At 49.2% G+C, this 16476-nt stretch overlaps 1 protein-coding gene across 11 annotated transcripts in view; it reads left to right on the top strand.

The window, feature by feature from the left end:
* Window positions 1-16476, top strand: part of STN1 (STN1 subunit of CST complex) — a 1349458-nt gene that overhangs the window by 349475 nt on the left and 983507 nt on the right. For all 11 annotated transcript variants that reach the window (XM_069611734.1, XM_069611735.1, XM_069611725.1 and 8 more), the window contains one exon: window positions 9088-9241. In XM_069611734.1, the coding sequence (XP_069467835.1) occupies window positions 9112-9241 (130 nt within the window). In that variant the 5' untranslated portion in view covers window positions 9088-9111. The remainder of the gene's footprint in view (window positions 1-9087; window positions 9242-16476) is intronic.

Raw genomic sequence — 16476 nt, 5'->3', positions numbered from 1 at the left:
TGGTGTTTATTTGACCCTCTCCTGAGCAACATTTGGCTGAAGGACGCAATAGCAACAGCTATTCGCAACTTCTTTCAGGAGAGTCCTGCCATTCTCACGTCGGTGGCAATCACCTGGGACGCAATGAAGACGGTCATGAGGGGCGAACTCGGGCCCATACAGAAGCCTACTGAAAATGTAAGAGGGAAACGCGGACCCAATGAGAGAGAGTAATTGCTGAGGCAGAGGATAAACATAAAAAGAGGTGGTCCCCTAAAAGTCATTGGTCCATGCAGGCTGCCGTGGTAAGCTCGAAGCCTTGTATGCGGAGGAAAAATCTCAATCTCTTTTAACCACGAAACAGGGCTATTACGCCAAAAGGCAACAAGGCTAATACATTTTTAGTCAGGAAATTGGCCAAGGTTAGATGACACAACTTTATAGTGGGCCTACAGGATACACTGGGGAAGGTGCAATATGGAGAAGATTTAAAGCTTCAGTTAGCAGCCCCACCCCCTGACATTAGGTAGAACAGACACAATATATGCAAGAGGCCTCCCTCCCACAACTTCCAGGAGCTGAGAGGGAAGCCTTTTAACAGCCCCAATTACCTTGGTAGAGGTAGACTCTGTTATCAAGTCTTGGAAGTTTAGGGCCCCTGGCCCGGAAGGTTCACAACCAGATTTTATAAAATCTTTTGGGCCCAGTTGGTAGCTCCACTAATGGCTCTGTTTAACTCCTTTCAACAAACCGGATCCACAACCCCCTCCATGCAAACGGCCTCAACAATATTATTGTTAAAACCGAGGAAAGACCCTAACGATTGTGCCGCTTGTAGGCTAATCTCATTGCTTAACATTGATGCCAATATTTCCTCAAAAGTTCTGGCGAATCGATTGTCCCGAGTCCTCTCCCCAAGTTACCGACCCGGATCAAACAGGATTTATTCAGGTTAGGTTGACAGGGGACAATATTTGTTTGGCCCTAAACTTGGTAGATGTGGCAGTCTCAGATTATCGCAAGCTGGCGCTGTTAGACCTGAATGCAAAAAAAGACAATCAATAAGTCGACTGGGCTTTCATGAAGGCCACCCTAGAAGCTTTTTGGTTTGGACCCCTATTCCGTAAAATGATTTAAGCTAACTATAGTGCCCCGAAAACCACCTTACGGGTTAACCTGCAACATACAGCTGCCATTCCACTCACCTGTGGAACTAAGAAGGGTTCCCCCCCCTGTCCCCATTGTTATTCACCCTAATAATGGAGCCCCTAGTCCAAAAGATGCGGAACAACCCCTCTCTAGAGCGGTTGGTAATTGGCCAGATGCAGCATAAGATATTCCTTTGTATGTGTAAAAAGTCAGTTTGTTTTTCCTCATGACTAAATGCACAATAACATTTTTAAAATAAGATATTCCTTTATGCAGATGATGTGCTAACGCGCAAGTTTCCCTACAGCACTCTCTCTCAGAATGAAAATCCTTTGGTCAAACGGCAGGTTTTGAAATTAACTACAATAAATCTGTACTCTAGGGGTGTGCCTAACTGCGAATGACATTCTCTCCCTACAACCGATTTGCCCATTTAAATGGAACACGGACTCCCTGGATTAACTAGGGGTGCGAATTGCAGCTCAATGCTCAACTTTCCACCTCTTTTCAAAGCATTGGAAGCAGATCTGGTGAGGTGGTCGACCTGAGAAGTCTTATTAATGGGCTGCATTACGGCCTGTTTGCCCCCTCCCCACCACCCCTCCCCCGCCCCCAGTGGTAATCCCGCTGAGCCCCCTGCTCCATTTACAACGGAAGGCTTTCCGGTTTATTTGGTGGGGCAGAAAAGCTAGAATTCCCAAAAGGGTGATGGGCAGTCCCTGTCTGGGAGACCTAGGGGTTCCACATTTATATCAATACTATGCTGCTGCACAACTGGCGAGATTCTTTACCTGGCAGGTTCCCTTTAGTAAATCGAAATGGGTTCACATCGAACAGTCCAGAAGTTCACTTCCGCTTCACTCCCGGCCACATGTTCCTCACTTGGCACCTAAACCATGACCCTTGCTGTTCTCCTCACGAAAACCTCTGTAAAAGTCTATGATTAGGTGTTGAGGTATAAGCGGAACCAAGGAGGTATAGGCCCACTCGCACCAGTTTTCCATAACCCATCCTTCACCCTGAGCTTGCAATCTGGTCACTTTGGGCACTGGATTTGGGAGGGTTGGGGGGAATTGATCACCGTAGCAGACTTGTTTGAAGATGGCCAGCCTTGTACTTTTGACATTTGTAAGGAAAAGCTCCACCCGATGAAGCGGACGGATTCACATATGCCCAACTTCGCTATTGGATCATACACCCTGCAGTGAAAGGGGGGTTGGGGGGATACTCGCAATCTTGGGCCAATTGAATGTACCCTGCTAGACAGGTCTCAGGTGGGCAACATATCTCATCAAGATGACCTACTTGCTTCTCGGTCCGAATAGATGTCCCAGTGGGAGGAGGATCTGGGTTGCTCGGGAATAGTTGGACATCGAGATGAGCAGCCACTCTTCCTCCACTTGTATAACGAACAAGGAGTGCACCTTTAAAATGGTGCTTCGGTGGAACCTTCCCCCAACCTGATTACATCATATGCCCAGGGCCCTGGACCTGTCGTGGTGGCGAAAATGTAGAGCATGAGCCCCATACTTTCATATGTGGTGGGACTGTCGCTTAATTCAAGCATTCTGGGAGAAGATTCTTGCCTGTATCGAGATATCGCCCACATTAGGTTCCCTCTTCAGCCCGAGGGGTTCCTTCAGGGGGCACCAGTTTCGGGGATATACCCCAGATCTAGGAAGACTGCCAATTACTCAACTCCTCCTGGCTGCTAAGATCACTATTCCCTGTGCCTAGAAATCGCCAGGGGGCCCCATGGGACATTCTAGTGGCAGTGAAAATTACAGCAGCTAAAGAGAGTAGACTACATCAGTTCTCTGAGATCTGGTCCCCGCTCCTGGACTATGACGTTGAGTTCCCAGCGTTAACATGCAAGGCACAATTACTGACGCTATTTTTACAGGCACATTAACCTCTTTAATACGTTGCTGGGGCGGCTAGGGGGAGGTGGGGGAAGGAGGATACCTATGGGATCGGCTATCTGTGGTTTATTTTCGATGGTTTAAGCTTGATGCATGTAATGGTACTCCATGTTGCAATCAACCTAAATAAAGTTGTAAAAAAAGCTTTCGAAATACCATTATGAGGAGAAAAATAACAAAACTGAGGATTTCTGGCTGCTTTGTGTAAAATCAAAGAGCATTTGTAGGAGCATAAGAATGATCACAAATCTTTATATTTGACAAATGTCTCTGATAAAAGGGCTGTGTCCTTGAATCACTAACTACATAATGCACACTGGGATTGGCGGTCATTTAATTTGTGTCAGCACTCAACCTAGCATTAAAGAATTTGTATTTATGAACCATATATACATTGTGACAAATCCAGGCAATTTGTCCCTACTCCCCACGGGAGGGCCACCCACATTTAGGACTTGGTAGGTGAACCGACAACGCAATAGCATTTCTAGGGAGCAGGGAAAGCAGGATCCCATTGGGGGTGACCCCCATCTGGGGACAAGGAATTTCCAAGTAAGGATTTCATTCCACCTCCTTTTACTTCAAAGTCCCAAGTGTGTGTTTATATGGGAATTGAACAGGTCAACCATGTACTACAGGGCCCTGTTAAAGTGGATGGCTTGGTTTCTAACCTGTATTTGTTGCCACCCTGTTGTGAAGACCGGAACCAATGGAACCTCCCCTTCCATTCCAGGTAGGGACATAAAGATACCTGGATGCCAATAGAAAGCGAGAGAATCAGCCGGGGACCGAGGAACACCGGCTTGCGCAAGCGCGCAGAGGAGGGACTCTCTCCCTTGCAGGAGGAGCTGAGCCGAAGAGTCACGCAGTCAGCGTCTTGGCGTAAGGCAGCCTGTGGAACACTGCTGCTTCGACAAAAGCGATGAGCTTTGAGCTGCTGAGGAAGGAAGCAAAGCCAAACAAGAAGAAACTTACCAGTGCCTTGCCTTTCCGATGTCCCAGAGAGGAGGAAGGGATGGCAGAAAGCCAGCAGTGCAGACCAGAGCCTGGTCAAGTGCACAGATCCATGCTGGCCAGAAAGGCTGTCTCCGCTACCGAGCACCACCGCTGGACAGAAGGTACGCGGCACCGTACGAGGAGCAGATGGAGGGCAGTGAGGCCACAACCGAGCTCATGCTGGGCTGAAAATCTGCACATCCAACGAAAGTGGCAAAATACTGACATCCAAAACAGGGCTGAGCAGGCCTGTAGCATGCACTGGGCTGAGAATTCGACTACCCTACTAGGGGTGAAAGAAGTGACGACCAAAGCTGGGCTGAACAGGCCAGTAGCCCACACTGGGCTGAGAATCAAGATACTGCACGGGGGCGGAGGCGGGTGAGTAGGCCCGTCGCCCACGGGAGGCTGAAAGTATAAATACATAGCCCACAAGGGGGGAAAAAGAGACTTTTGTTTCTATGAATATTGACCTATGCAGGTCAGGAGAACCTGTTACATCTAACAAGGAGAATATATCCCAGAAGATAGGATAACATTGGAACTGTTCGGACTGGCTGAGAAGGCCGTTGTTTTGGCCAAGAGGAAAACTGATAGCCATTTCTTTTGTTGGGACTACTAAAACAGGCTGAAGGCTGGAAGAGACTCTTTGGTGGGGATTAGAAAACCAGCCACCTCTAATTTACCTAAGGGAGAGTAACCTGAGTCTAGTTTTTGACAGAGGACTGAGTTTTCTTTGTAAGACGTCCTGACAAGCACCCGTTTGTTTTGTAGAGTAGAGACCCCATCATAGAAGTTGGGTTGGGAGGAGGCCTTATTTATATAAACATGTCCTCATGTCTGTCTCCTATTTCTGACTTGCCACAAGACTCAGTCTGATAGCTTTAGGATTTGGATGTGAGGCTACAATGGCTGCAACAATTGTCAATTGGGGTCTCGGGGCCACTCTTTCCTCTGTTTCAGTGATACTGTTTCCTCTCCTCTGAGGGGAGCTATGCAGAAATGTAGAGGCGGAGGAGCTAGTTCTCGGGGTAAAGATGCCTGTGGTCATGCCCAGACACAATGCACAGATATCGGTAGAGAATTAGATAGATGGGGTATTTTCGTTTTTTCAGTGGTTTGGTTTCTGGGGGTCATCCCATTCTTAAATATTTTAGTCTTTTATTGTTGTAAATTTGATTGGTGTGCGTGCCTGATAATGCAGTACTCCTAAATGGTTTAAAGTAAAGGCTGTTCATTTTATGGCTCCCTGCTACCTGGGAAGGATGCAGAGGAACATAATCCAGTTGTAATAAGGATGTCTGAGGAATGCATCGCTGTTTATATCAAGTGAATAGGCTGGTCCAAGTCTGCAGGGCTGCCTGTTGTGTGGGTACCACACCTATTCTTACTAATCACTAATTACTGATGTAATCCAACGTGAGTGAATGAATGCTTTGTTCTGCCCTGCCCAGGAGCGCACCCCGTGTAGCCTGGAAGTGGAAAGTTTGTGTGTGCCAGCCTGTTGCATAATCCGCTGCTCACTGCTGCCAAATCCAAAAGCCAATTGTCGAAATCCTAAAGTCACAGTTTGCCAAGGAGTTGGGAGAGGCCCATATAAGATCACGCCGCTTTCGGTGCAACTCCCACTGACTGATTACGTGCCATCTTGATATGCCTCGTTCTCGCTGCAGTTTTGGGAGCATGTAATTTCTTTTTAGGTTGTGGCGCATACATGTTGCTCCAGTGACACCCAGTGGAGCAAATACTATTGATTTGGATAGTGGTAGATGCAGTACTTTTAATTGAGATAAGAAATCTGGGGTGATGGGAAGAGGGGGCGTGCAGCAAGTTGTGAAACAATATTTGGGCATGGCGCCAAAGAAACATCTGACAGTGGCCTATGAATCGCAGGTCAGTAAGGAACATTGTGGCCTATGTTACTAAAGGAGTGGCCTAACAGATTTGGTCGAGTTTTCATACCTAGTATGGAAGGGAGCAAAATCTATTTTAAAACTTGTGTTCTATGGTGTACCTTAAATCATCAGTTGTAAAATCAGCTTAACTTTAAATATAAAAATATAAAAAATCAAATAAAAAAAGGCCAATGCAGGTTCCAATCCCTCATTCCTTTTAAAGGAAATCTATTCTTATGTATTCATTTTATTCAATCATCATGATGGCAATACTTCAATATAATACTTTGATGCAAAAATCCAACAACGCATTCCTTATATTATCTGTTGCCTTTAGAGTGTTATAAAACAAATAATCAAACTCCACGTATATTTGAAATTGATAATGTGTTTCTAAACATGGGGTGAGAGCGACATACCTCGGCTAAATCTGAATTATATATTCGTTCACATTAAGCCCACAGAGAAATACGTTTGGGGAGCCCTGCCAATGTCCCAGCTAGGGAATTCTTCGCCACCAATAACACTGGCCCACTTAAAGCCCAGGGTAGATGAACATGTGTATGACTACAACTCTGTAATGGTGATGTCATTATTTCTTTATTTTGGATGTTGCCAATATTCTGTAAGGTAAGACTATCTGTATATTCCTTCATTGCAATTGGTTGTCTCTGCTGTCAACATTATCAGAAGTGCTTAAGGGAACATTATTTGCTTTGCTCTTCATTTTCTGTTTGGCATGTGGGCCTGGTATGTGTCATTGTGTCATTTAGTCATGGCGTGCGTTTATTGGGGAATTTGAGGCTGAACTTGACTTGGGACGACCAAAACCTATTGCTTTGGCAACGCTTGTAGGACTTGAATTACTGATTGGCTGTATTTCACCATGGTCAACAGTCCCCCGCTTTGATAAAACAACCTAATTCATTCTGAGATGTGAAATCTTGGTTCATCGTAAGTGAACAAATGTGACTGCCAAACTAAGGGTAAGCCCAGTCCAAGGCCTCTTGGAGCAAAGAGAATGATGGGAGGGCAACAAACACATCAAACAAACACACTCTAAACACTGTGATGAATTGAGGGAGTCGGTCACTTCTCCCCAGAGGGGAGCCTCTCCTTGTGAGGATAAGTGGGTGAGCTTGCTGTGCAACATTCCTCCTAGAGGTGACGGTATGCGGGACCTCAGAGAGACACCGCTTCTTGGGACAAGGTCTCACCTCCTGAAGGACACCCTTTGTATGATCGTCACAAAGCTACTACGACCAGATCAACCATCCGACTACAAGACTCCTCTTACGTAGGTTATGGTAATGTGGTTACAGGAAAAGATCACCCCCCGGTACTGTGGCGAGCGAGAGTACAGGAGGAATAATGAATACTAAGTTGACAAGTACTGAGACAAAGAAACCTCCAGGAGTTAGGAAGAGCATAACTCCAACACAGAGAAAGGATTCCCGTTCCATGAAGGAACTCCCTAACCCTCTATTATGAGGCCCTCCGATCATCCATACCTTCAAGAACTCCATCCTGAACAGACCACAGTTTCCTATTATAACGCCTCTTCCCTTACTCCATTTAAAAACACCACCACTGAAAAAAGGAAGAGTGAAGGAAACCTGAAGTGTGCCAACAATTTGGAATCCACTCATACTGGGAAGAAGAAGAAGAATGAAGGAGTAATAATGATCACTCCGCCATTGGAAACATGCATCACTGGGAAGAATTGGAACCATGGAGTCATGGAAGAATACTTCATGGAGACTGAGGAAGGACAATGATCCTCTGCTGGGGAGGTCCCAGATAGATGGTATACAAATTGAAGAAGGACTTGCAGAACAGGGAAGCTGTTGCCGAGCAGGTGCAGCCCAGGAAGTTCACACCTGGAAGAGAGAAAAACTGTGGAAGCAGGCTGGTCCTTGGTCGAGAGGACGTGGTGAAGCAGAAGGAAAATCAATCCAGGAGCCGGCAGCAATCCGTCTTGCAAGAAGGTCTGGAAGATTCAGGTGGTGGTGTGACCTCGAGGAGGTGGACTGTGCAGGTCCTCAAACAACCCGAGACCGCCAAGCAGTGGGCTCCGCAGAGCCGCCGAGAAGCACAGAAAGCTGAAGAGGGAAATGTTGGCAGTGTTTACCAGCTCAGAGGAAACCCGCGACTCCAGGAAGAACCGGTGGCGCCAACCACTCAAGACAAAGGTAACGTGAGTGGTGGGAGACCCGGTAGGGCACAGGTGCATAGAGAAAGTAATAGCACATGTCAAGAATACTACATGAGTCTTCTCCCCCGTCTCAGTAATTGGGAACATTTTAAAGCACGTCAAGAACGCTACGGTGGTCATCTCCCTCACCTCAGTAATTGGGAAAATATTAAAGTAAGTCCAGAAGACTTTGGGAGTCATCTCCCTCGTGTTAGTAGCTGGAACACCAGTAAAGCAAATCAAGATTACTACGGGAGACATCTCCCTCATCCCAGTAGTAGTGAAGTCACTAAAGTCAATCAAGAGGAATACGGGACTTGCGGCACTCGTCCCAGTTACAGAAAAGAGAAACTAACCAGAACCCAGTGGGGAAAGGAGCAAGATCCTGCCATAGTGCAACACAGAACATTGAGACGGAAGAATCATTGGACATGATAGACTGGAAGAGCCCCCTTATGGAACTATATGGACTAATTAAATATATCACATGGAACTACATGAAGATAAAGCACTAAGGCTGAGTAAGCCTGTCCAGGAGAAGGGAGTCATTCTCCTGGACCCCTTTTTGTTTTCTGAACCTTTTTCCTTTAGTGGTAGGGTTAGCGTAGGTTCGTTTTTAGACAGAGGACGGACTAGTTTGATTTGAACAAACATCGCTGATGACGAGCACCATTGTTAGATTTCTGTTGGGCAGGGAACCCCCCCCCCCTTGTTATAGGGGCAGATAGCCCTTTTTTCTAATTGTTTTATTAAAGTCTTGGTTAAAAATGCCATCCCATCCCTCTGCCGACTTCTTCTGACCTAACGCAACACACACTCCGTGAAGACAGATGTATTGCTCTTCTTGCTCCTCCATCTAACTGCTACCTTCCATTTGTCTTCCATTTTGTACATAAAAACATTTTGGTTCAAAATAACTAATCAATGGAAACAATTTTCTTGTTGCATGCAGGTACCAACTTGGATTGTCTGAAGGATGTCTGGGCCTGGATCCTTTCAAGAGGAGCCCCCTGTGCTTTTATGGGGGCTGGATCCTGTTTTCAGAGCATTTGCTAAATTGTACATAAAGGATATTCTTGAACTGAAGCAGTCGGTGAAGGTCTCAGGTATTGTCATGTATTTAAGGGTAGACAAACATGAATAAGCTTTAACATGGAGGGCAGAGCTCTGTGTCCCAAAGTGTACTTTTCCTGCGAATTTGTGACATATTTAGTTCTTGCAAGTAGCAAATATCATTTGGTTTTACATTTTCTATGTGTTATTCTATATGTCACGTTTAGAGTCTTACTTCAGACGTACACTCCAACATGCACATATTTTAAATAGAAAGATAACCCTCTGACCCTGATCCCACCAGGGAAGTCTAGTTAACTCCTCCAGGGCCCCATCTCCACATTCCTTTGAACAGTTGGAGCGCATTACATTGAGTCAATTAGTTTCCTTTCAGAAAGCCCTGCCATGTGCTTTTTCTGCTATTTGAGGGCTGCACAAAATTGACTGAAATAAATCTGTCTTTTTTATGTCTTCAAAATGCAGAAAATTGACATAGAACCTTTTCCTCGCATGAGTAGCTAATGCTGTTAAAACCCATTGTTCAATCTTTAAAAGCCTATTACTATATGAATGAGTGGTCTCATGTCACTAGTTGAGAGGAGTGAACGTTACTAAGACCTTTACCGAATACCTAACCTTAGTAACATTGTTGCAAACTTTAAACTCTGAAAACTACATCAAATAGATGCACAACGCCCTTATTCTCGGTTCAGTTTTTTCCGTGAATGTGTTCGCTTCGGAGATCTTGCCGTGCCTCGACTCTTTGGAGTTCTTTCTCGGTTCTTCGAACCTGTTTCGTTTTGTGAAGTCTTTCTTCGTGAAGATGTCTACCTCGTCTTCCACACCGCGTCCGGGCTTTAAGAAGTGTCATGATGCCTACCCCCAGGCATCCGGACCAAGCCCATCAGCCCTGGGAGCAGGCATCTAGACATTTAGTAAAACCTCAGCAGCCCCGGCTAGGGGCTATCTGGGTTCAGTCCTGACGCCTTAGGCGCCAGGCTCATAGTAGAAATCAGTCCTGGCGCCTAAGACGCCAGGCTCATAGTCATTACTTACCTCAGGCAGACCATGCTGCAAATGACTCCAATCCAACATGAAGCCTGAAAGGGACTATTTGTCTACAGGGACTATTTTTTACTCAGGTGTGGTTCTAGGGACTTCTTACCTGGGACTACTTTTGAGGCTATTTAAACCACGCCCGACCAGCAACACACGCTTCGTGTTATTCTGCATCCAGCAGCGTAACGCTCACCGTGCCTGCAGCCTGCATCCAGTCTTCTGCCACGCCCACCTCGAATCCAGAGCTCCTAAAACAAAGAGGAAAGAAAGGGACAAGGTTAGAAAATGAACTTATTTCTATTCCACACCTAATTCTGGATCCATCTCTTCTCCGGACCTGTAAAGAACATCATTTCTGCACGCGCCGCACCTCCAGCTGTAGCGCCGTGCCATACTCACCAGTCTTCACAGCATCCTTCGAGTCGGCGCTGTCTCCATCTTTTCTTCGCCGAACTTCGGCACCTAGGAGACAAAAGAAAACCACAAGGTGAGCCGAAGGAACCAACAAATATAATTCTTACCACCATAGACTTACCTGATTTACCACCGGAGGCATCCTTTTGTGACTCTCCATATTTTCACGTGCCGCATCTGTAAAGAGAGACAAAACGACACGTTTTCCACGTGCAACATTTACCGGACAGCGCCGGGTAATACAGACTTTTACCTGAGCGCCACCAGCTGCCACGAGAGCATCTTTTCACGAGCCAGCTGCAAGACAAGAAAGGAAGGGGGGAACAAGACTGAACATCGGACATATTGAACTTTATGAACTTAATACTTACTGGTCCTCACCAGGAACCTCAGAGTCAATACTCTCCGGAACTCTCCCGATCCTTCAAACCAGTGAAGTAACTGGAATCGACGTGCCCCTGCAAATCCACGCAGGATGGAGAGCTCATCTTTTAAGAATATAAGGTGAGATTGCTGTGAGGGCATTTCAGAGGTGATTAGTTGGGGAGGACTGTGGGGGTGCCATCATTTGAATCCACAAGTGGCTAAATCCATCTCTCCACTTGCAGGAGAATATTTCTACGGGTTAAGCAGACAAGATTAGGAGGGCAGATCCAGTCAGTCATGCTACACTACACATCACGTGGGTGGAGACCGCAGCTGTCCGGGTCCAACCGACGCCCCTGTGGGAGCCAGGTGAGCGTAACAGAAGTGTGGCGACTGTGGGTCCAAGATGTCGGTTATGGACTCACAAAACGCCTGCCTCTGGTGCCTCGGGGAGGCCCATGACACGGATGACTGTGTCGACTGCCAATCGCTCACTTCTAAAGCCTTGCGGGAGCGCAAGAAGAAGTTATCGGTAGGTAAGGTGTCTAAGCCACGGAAGTCGAGGTCTGTGGGGCTTTCGACGGACGATTCGAGAGACGACTCTCTGCGTCGTCGTCGGAATTCCAGTGGGTCTCGGTCCCGGAGTCGGTCCCGCGACTCCTCTGTCTCTTCGAGGCACTCCCGGAAGTGCCGTCATCAGTCGCCTTCCCCGTCCTCTTCCGAGGACTCCACCCGTTGGCGGGTCGCTTACCGGAGGAATGGGCTTCCTTCGGGAAGAAAATGTTAGTGATTCTGGAATCGCAGGGAAGCAGTCCGTCCGTGCCTCTGAGTGGGGTCGGTCGTGATCGGTCGAGAGACACCGCTCGCACGCCTTCGGGCTCAGGTGGTCGGCACGATTCGCGGGAGAGGTCCCGCTCGGACAAGGGGAGTCGTTCTCGTCATGCCCGGTACAGGCCCCGGTCCTCGACGCACTCGAGACCATGTGAACCTGTGATGTCTTTGAGGAAGACGTCGACGCTGGTGGCGCCGAGGTCGATGGACTCTTTCGAGGCCCCGCCTCCAAAGAAGTCGTCGATGCCTTCGGCGCCTAGGTTGTCGAAGGACACGCTCGGGGCTCCGGCCTCGAGGCCTGTGTCGACGCCATCGATGCTGTCTGCGCCGCGTTCGGCGTCAACGCTGATTCACTCGATGCCCTCTACACCTTTCGAGGCTGTGTCGACGGGGGGTACCCCGAGGCTCGGTGGAACCCCCTAGAAAGGGTCTGGCCAAGGTCAAGCATGGCTTTGGTTCACATTCTGTGCCTTCTTGCCGCCATCTTGAGTTTATTTCAGAGGTGGGTGAGGGCTCTGATGATGGCATGGTTCCTAATACGGTGCCAGATGAGATTCTCTCGGGCCATAGCCAATTTGAGGACCTGAGGCAGTCCCTGCACGATGCTAGTGGGCTGGACACCTCTCCGGAGGTTGAGTTTTGTAGGCCTGAGCCTGGGACTCATGCCGACTCCTCGTACCGGTGCCTTATGTCGAGGGTCACTGAGTACTTGGGATGGTCTGCTCCCCCGGGGGAGTTTCTTCAGGATGACCTTACGGATATCCTCAACCTTGGTCCACCAGCTGACCCGAGATTGCTGTTTCACATGGCTCTACAGAGGAGGGTGGCGGCGGCTTGGACTGCTCCGGAGAGTCTCCCGGCAGTGGGCAAGTCTTTGCCGCGAAAATACCGCCCAGCCAGTAGCGACCCCTGCTACTTGTCCAAGCACCCCACTCCGGAGAGTTTCGTGGTGCATGCGGCTACGGCCCCGGCAAAGCAGGCGTCGTATCCTACCATGCCTTCTGATAGGGACGACAAGCGTTTTGACGGCTGGGCGAAGAAAGCGTTTTCTTCAGGGGGAATGGCGCTTCAGGCGGCCAACTCCGTATGTGCCCTGTCACGTTTCACGTACACTCTGTGGAACTGTTTCCTTAGCGGCCGAACATATTCCCGAAGGGGACGAACGGGATGGTTTCCTTGCCATGGTTCAGGATGGCAAGGATGCCATGTGTGAGGCCGTTCAGTCGGGTTTGGACATGGCAGATTGCGTCAGCCGGTCCATGGCGGCGAGCACCGTTATACGCAGGTTTGCGTGGTTGCGGAAGTTGGGGTTTGCTCCTGATGTGCAGGCCCGGCTCCTCAAAATGCCCTTTGACGGGGAACATCTTTTTGGCAGCAAGGCTGACGAGAGCCTTGAGAGTTTGCAGACCTCAAAAGCTGCAGCAAAGTCGTTGGGCGCTGCAGTTTGACAACCTCTGCCTTTTCGTCCTAGGGGACAGCAATGGAGAGGAGGTTCCTTTCGTTATTACTCAACCTTTGGTAAAGCGAGAGGAGCTGCCAGTGAAAGGGGCCACCGTAGGAGTGCCAGAGGTGGAAAACAAGGTACTCGAGGTGCCAAGGCCGCTCGGGCTGTTGCCTCTTTGTCCTCAGGCAACGCCGCAGCCGCTTCAGCTCAGTCATGAGGCCATGTCCCATGGTTCGCCGGTTGGGGGAAGGCTGGTGCAGCATCTTGCAGAGTGGCGCGCCATTACTTCAGATGTGTGGGATCTAGAGATCATAACCCACGGCTACTGTCTTCCTTTCCGGCAGAGGCCTCAAGACAATCCACCAGGGAATCTCTCCTTGAAGAATCCGGATCCGCTCCTTGCGCAGGAAATTCAATCCCTGCTGGAGAAAGGCGCCATAGAACTGGTGCCTGTAGCGGAGATGAACAAGGGTTGGTAGTCCCCTTATTTTTTGATTTCCAAGAAAGACTGGGGATTGAGACCCATCATGGACTTGCGCGGTTTCAACAAACTCCTCAGGAAGGACACGTTCAAGATGGTTACTCTCTCTCAAGCCCTCCAGGCCCTTCAACTTCAGGACTGGTTGGTGTCTCTTGACCTCAAGGACGCTTATTTTCATGTGCCGATACATCCAAAGCACAAGAAGTACCTGAGGTTCGTGGTTGGCGACTTGCACTTTCAGTTTCGGGTCCTGCCGTTCGGATTGACCTCCGCCCTGAGGGTTTTCACCAAGCTCATGGTAGTGGTGGCAGCACACCTCAGGAAAGGGGGATTCACGTCTACCCCTACCTGGACGATTGGTTGATCAGGGCGCGCTCTCCCGAGCAAGTCCTGGATCATCTGCCGGTCACCTGCCACTCCCTCCACAAGCTGGGCTTCTCCCTCAACTTAAAGAAGCCCCATTTGACACCAACTCAGAGGCTCCAGTACATTGAAGCAGTGCTCGACACATCCCTGGGGCAGTGTTTTCCTCCCCAGGTGAGGGCTCATCACATTCAGCAGATGGTGCACAAGTTTCAGCTTGCCCAGAGTCTCCCAGCGTTCGAGTTCTTGAGATTGCTCGGCCTCATGGCATCCTGTATTCTTCTGGTGCCGGAGGCCAGGTTGCGGATGAGATCTTTGCAATGGGCACCCAAGCTCCAGTGGTCTCAGTCCTCCGGCAGGATGTCGGACCCTGTTCAGGTGCCGTTCTCGGTTGCCCAGGACCTTCTGTGGTGGGCTGTCGAAGACAATCTGATGAACGGGGCTCCATTTTGGCTACCCTGGCCGGAGGTGACGATCGTGACGGACGCATCCCTCACGGGATGGGGAGTTCATGCTAACGAGTTGACAGTCAGCGGTCGTTGGTCTCAGTCGGAGTCCAGACTCCATATCAATCTGTTGGAGCTGAGGGCTGTCAGGCTAGCCCTGAAGGCTTTTCTGCCGACTGTGCGAGGGAAGAATGTCCTGATCCTGACGGACAACACGGTGGCCATGCACTACCTCAACAGAAAGGGGGGGGGGGGGCAGGGTCACTTCCTCTGTGCAGGGAGGCGATGCAGCTCTTGTTCTGGGCAATCCAGCAGGAAGTTTCGATCTCGGCAGTTCATCTGGCCGGAGAAGAAAACGAGACGGCGGACGCTCTGAGCAGGCAGAGCGCGATCTCTCACGAGTGGAAGGTGGCTCGGGAGATTCTCCTGAAGATCCTCACCACTTTGGGGGACCCCTCAAGTGGATCTCTTCGCCTCCAGTGTCAACCGGAAGTGCGGGAAGTGGGAATTTCCTCCAAAAGGAGCCTTAGGAGATGCGTTCGTGGTGGAGTGATCATTCCCTCTGCTGTACGCATTTCCTCCAGTCCCCGTCATCCCGCAAGTACTGCAGAGGTTACAGAGGTTCGGTTCCCGGATGATCCTCATTGCTCCGGCATGGGCCCGGAGGACGTGGTACCCGGACCATCTCGACCTCTCCATCTGCCCTCCACGTCGCCTTCCCTACCGAGATGATCTGCTCTCACGGGAGGGGGGGTCAGGTTCTACATCCAGAGGCCAAATCCCTCAACCTTCACGCTTGGTTTCTGAAAGGTTGAGGTATAAGGATTGGGACCTCCCTGAAGACGTGATGGAGGTGTTGCTCTCGGCCAGACGGCCCGCAACAAAGTCCCTGTACCATTGCCATTGGTGTAAGTTCTGCAACTGGTGCAGAGTTAAGAATGTGGATCCTTTTGCATGTGACATTCCCATGGTTCTGTCTTTTTTTGCTTTCTTTGGCCCACAGGGGCCTTCAAGTGGGTACCATTAAAGGTTACCTGGCGGCGCTGTCCATATTTAAGCGCTCGTCTGAAGAGTGTTCCTATTTTAAAATTCCTTTCATTTCTCAGTTTCTGAAAGGGCTCACTAATGTGTTCCCTCCGTCACCTTTCCAGGTGCCCGGTTGGGATTTGAACCTTGTTCTCAAGTTTCTGATGGGTGCCTTTGCATTCATGCCTTTTGAGAGTGTTAACTCTTAAAACTGTATTTTTGGTTGCGGTCACTTCTGCATGCAGAGTGAGTGAGTTACGGGCACTTTGAGTTAAGCCACCCTTCACTGTGTTTCATAAGGACAGGGTTGTCCTTGGAGTTCGTCCTTCCTTCCTTTCTTCCGAAGGTGGTGTCGGAATTTCATTTAGGCCAGAAGGTTGTTCTTCCGGCGTTTTATCCTCCTCCACATCCTGGTAAGGAAGAGGAGAGGTTCCATAGGCTTGATCCTAGGAGAGCGTTAAGCTTTTATATTTCACGCATGTCCCGGGTCAGAGTGGACGATCAACTCTTCATTGGTTACGCTGGAAAGCGTTGGGACAAGCTGTGACGAAATAGACTTTGTCTCGCTGGATTATTTTGGCTATCTCTGAGTGTTACCGCTTGGCGGGTAAGGACCCACCGGTCGGCTTACAGGCCCATTCTACCAGGGGTATGGCTGGCTCTAGTGCCCTACAGAGGGGTGTTCCTATTCGTAACATCTGTGATGCAGCCACCTGGGCTTCGGTACATACTTTTGTATGTCACTACTCCCTCGATTCCATCCGGGGGCAGGATCTGGCCTTTGGCAAGGCGGTCCTTTACTCCGCAATTTGATTGGGCACTCTAAATTTCTGTTTTCTAAATTCATTTACCCCCTCC

Source organism: Ambystoma mexicanum, chromosome 8, assembly GCF_040938575.1.
Source record: "Ambystoma mexicanum isolate Mex_15411 chromosome 8, UKY_AmexF1_1, whole genome shotgun sequence".
In the NCBI taxonomy this organism is placed as follows: Eukaryota; Metazoa; Chordata; class Amphibia; order Caudata; family Ambystomatidae; genus Ambystoma; species Ambystoma mexicanum.
Note: the sequence above shows the minus strand (reverse complement) of the source record. Positions and strands in the feature narration are given on the sequence as shown.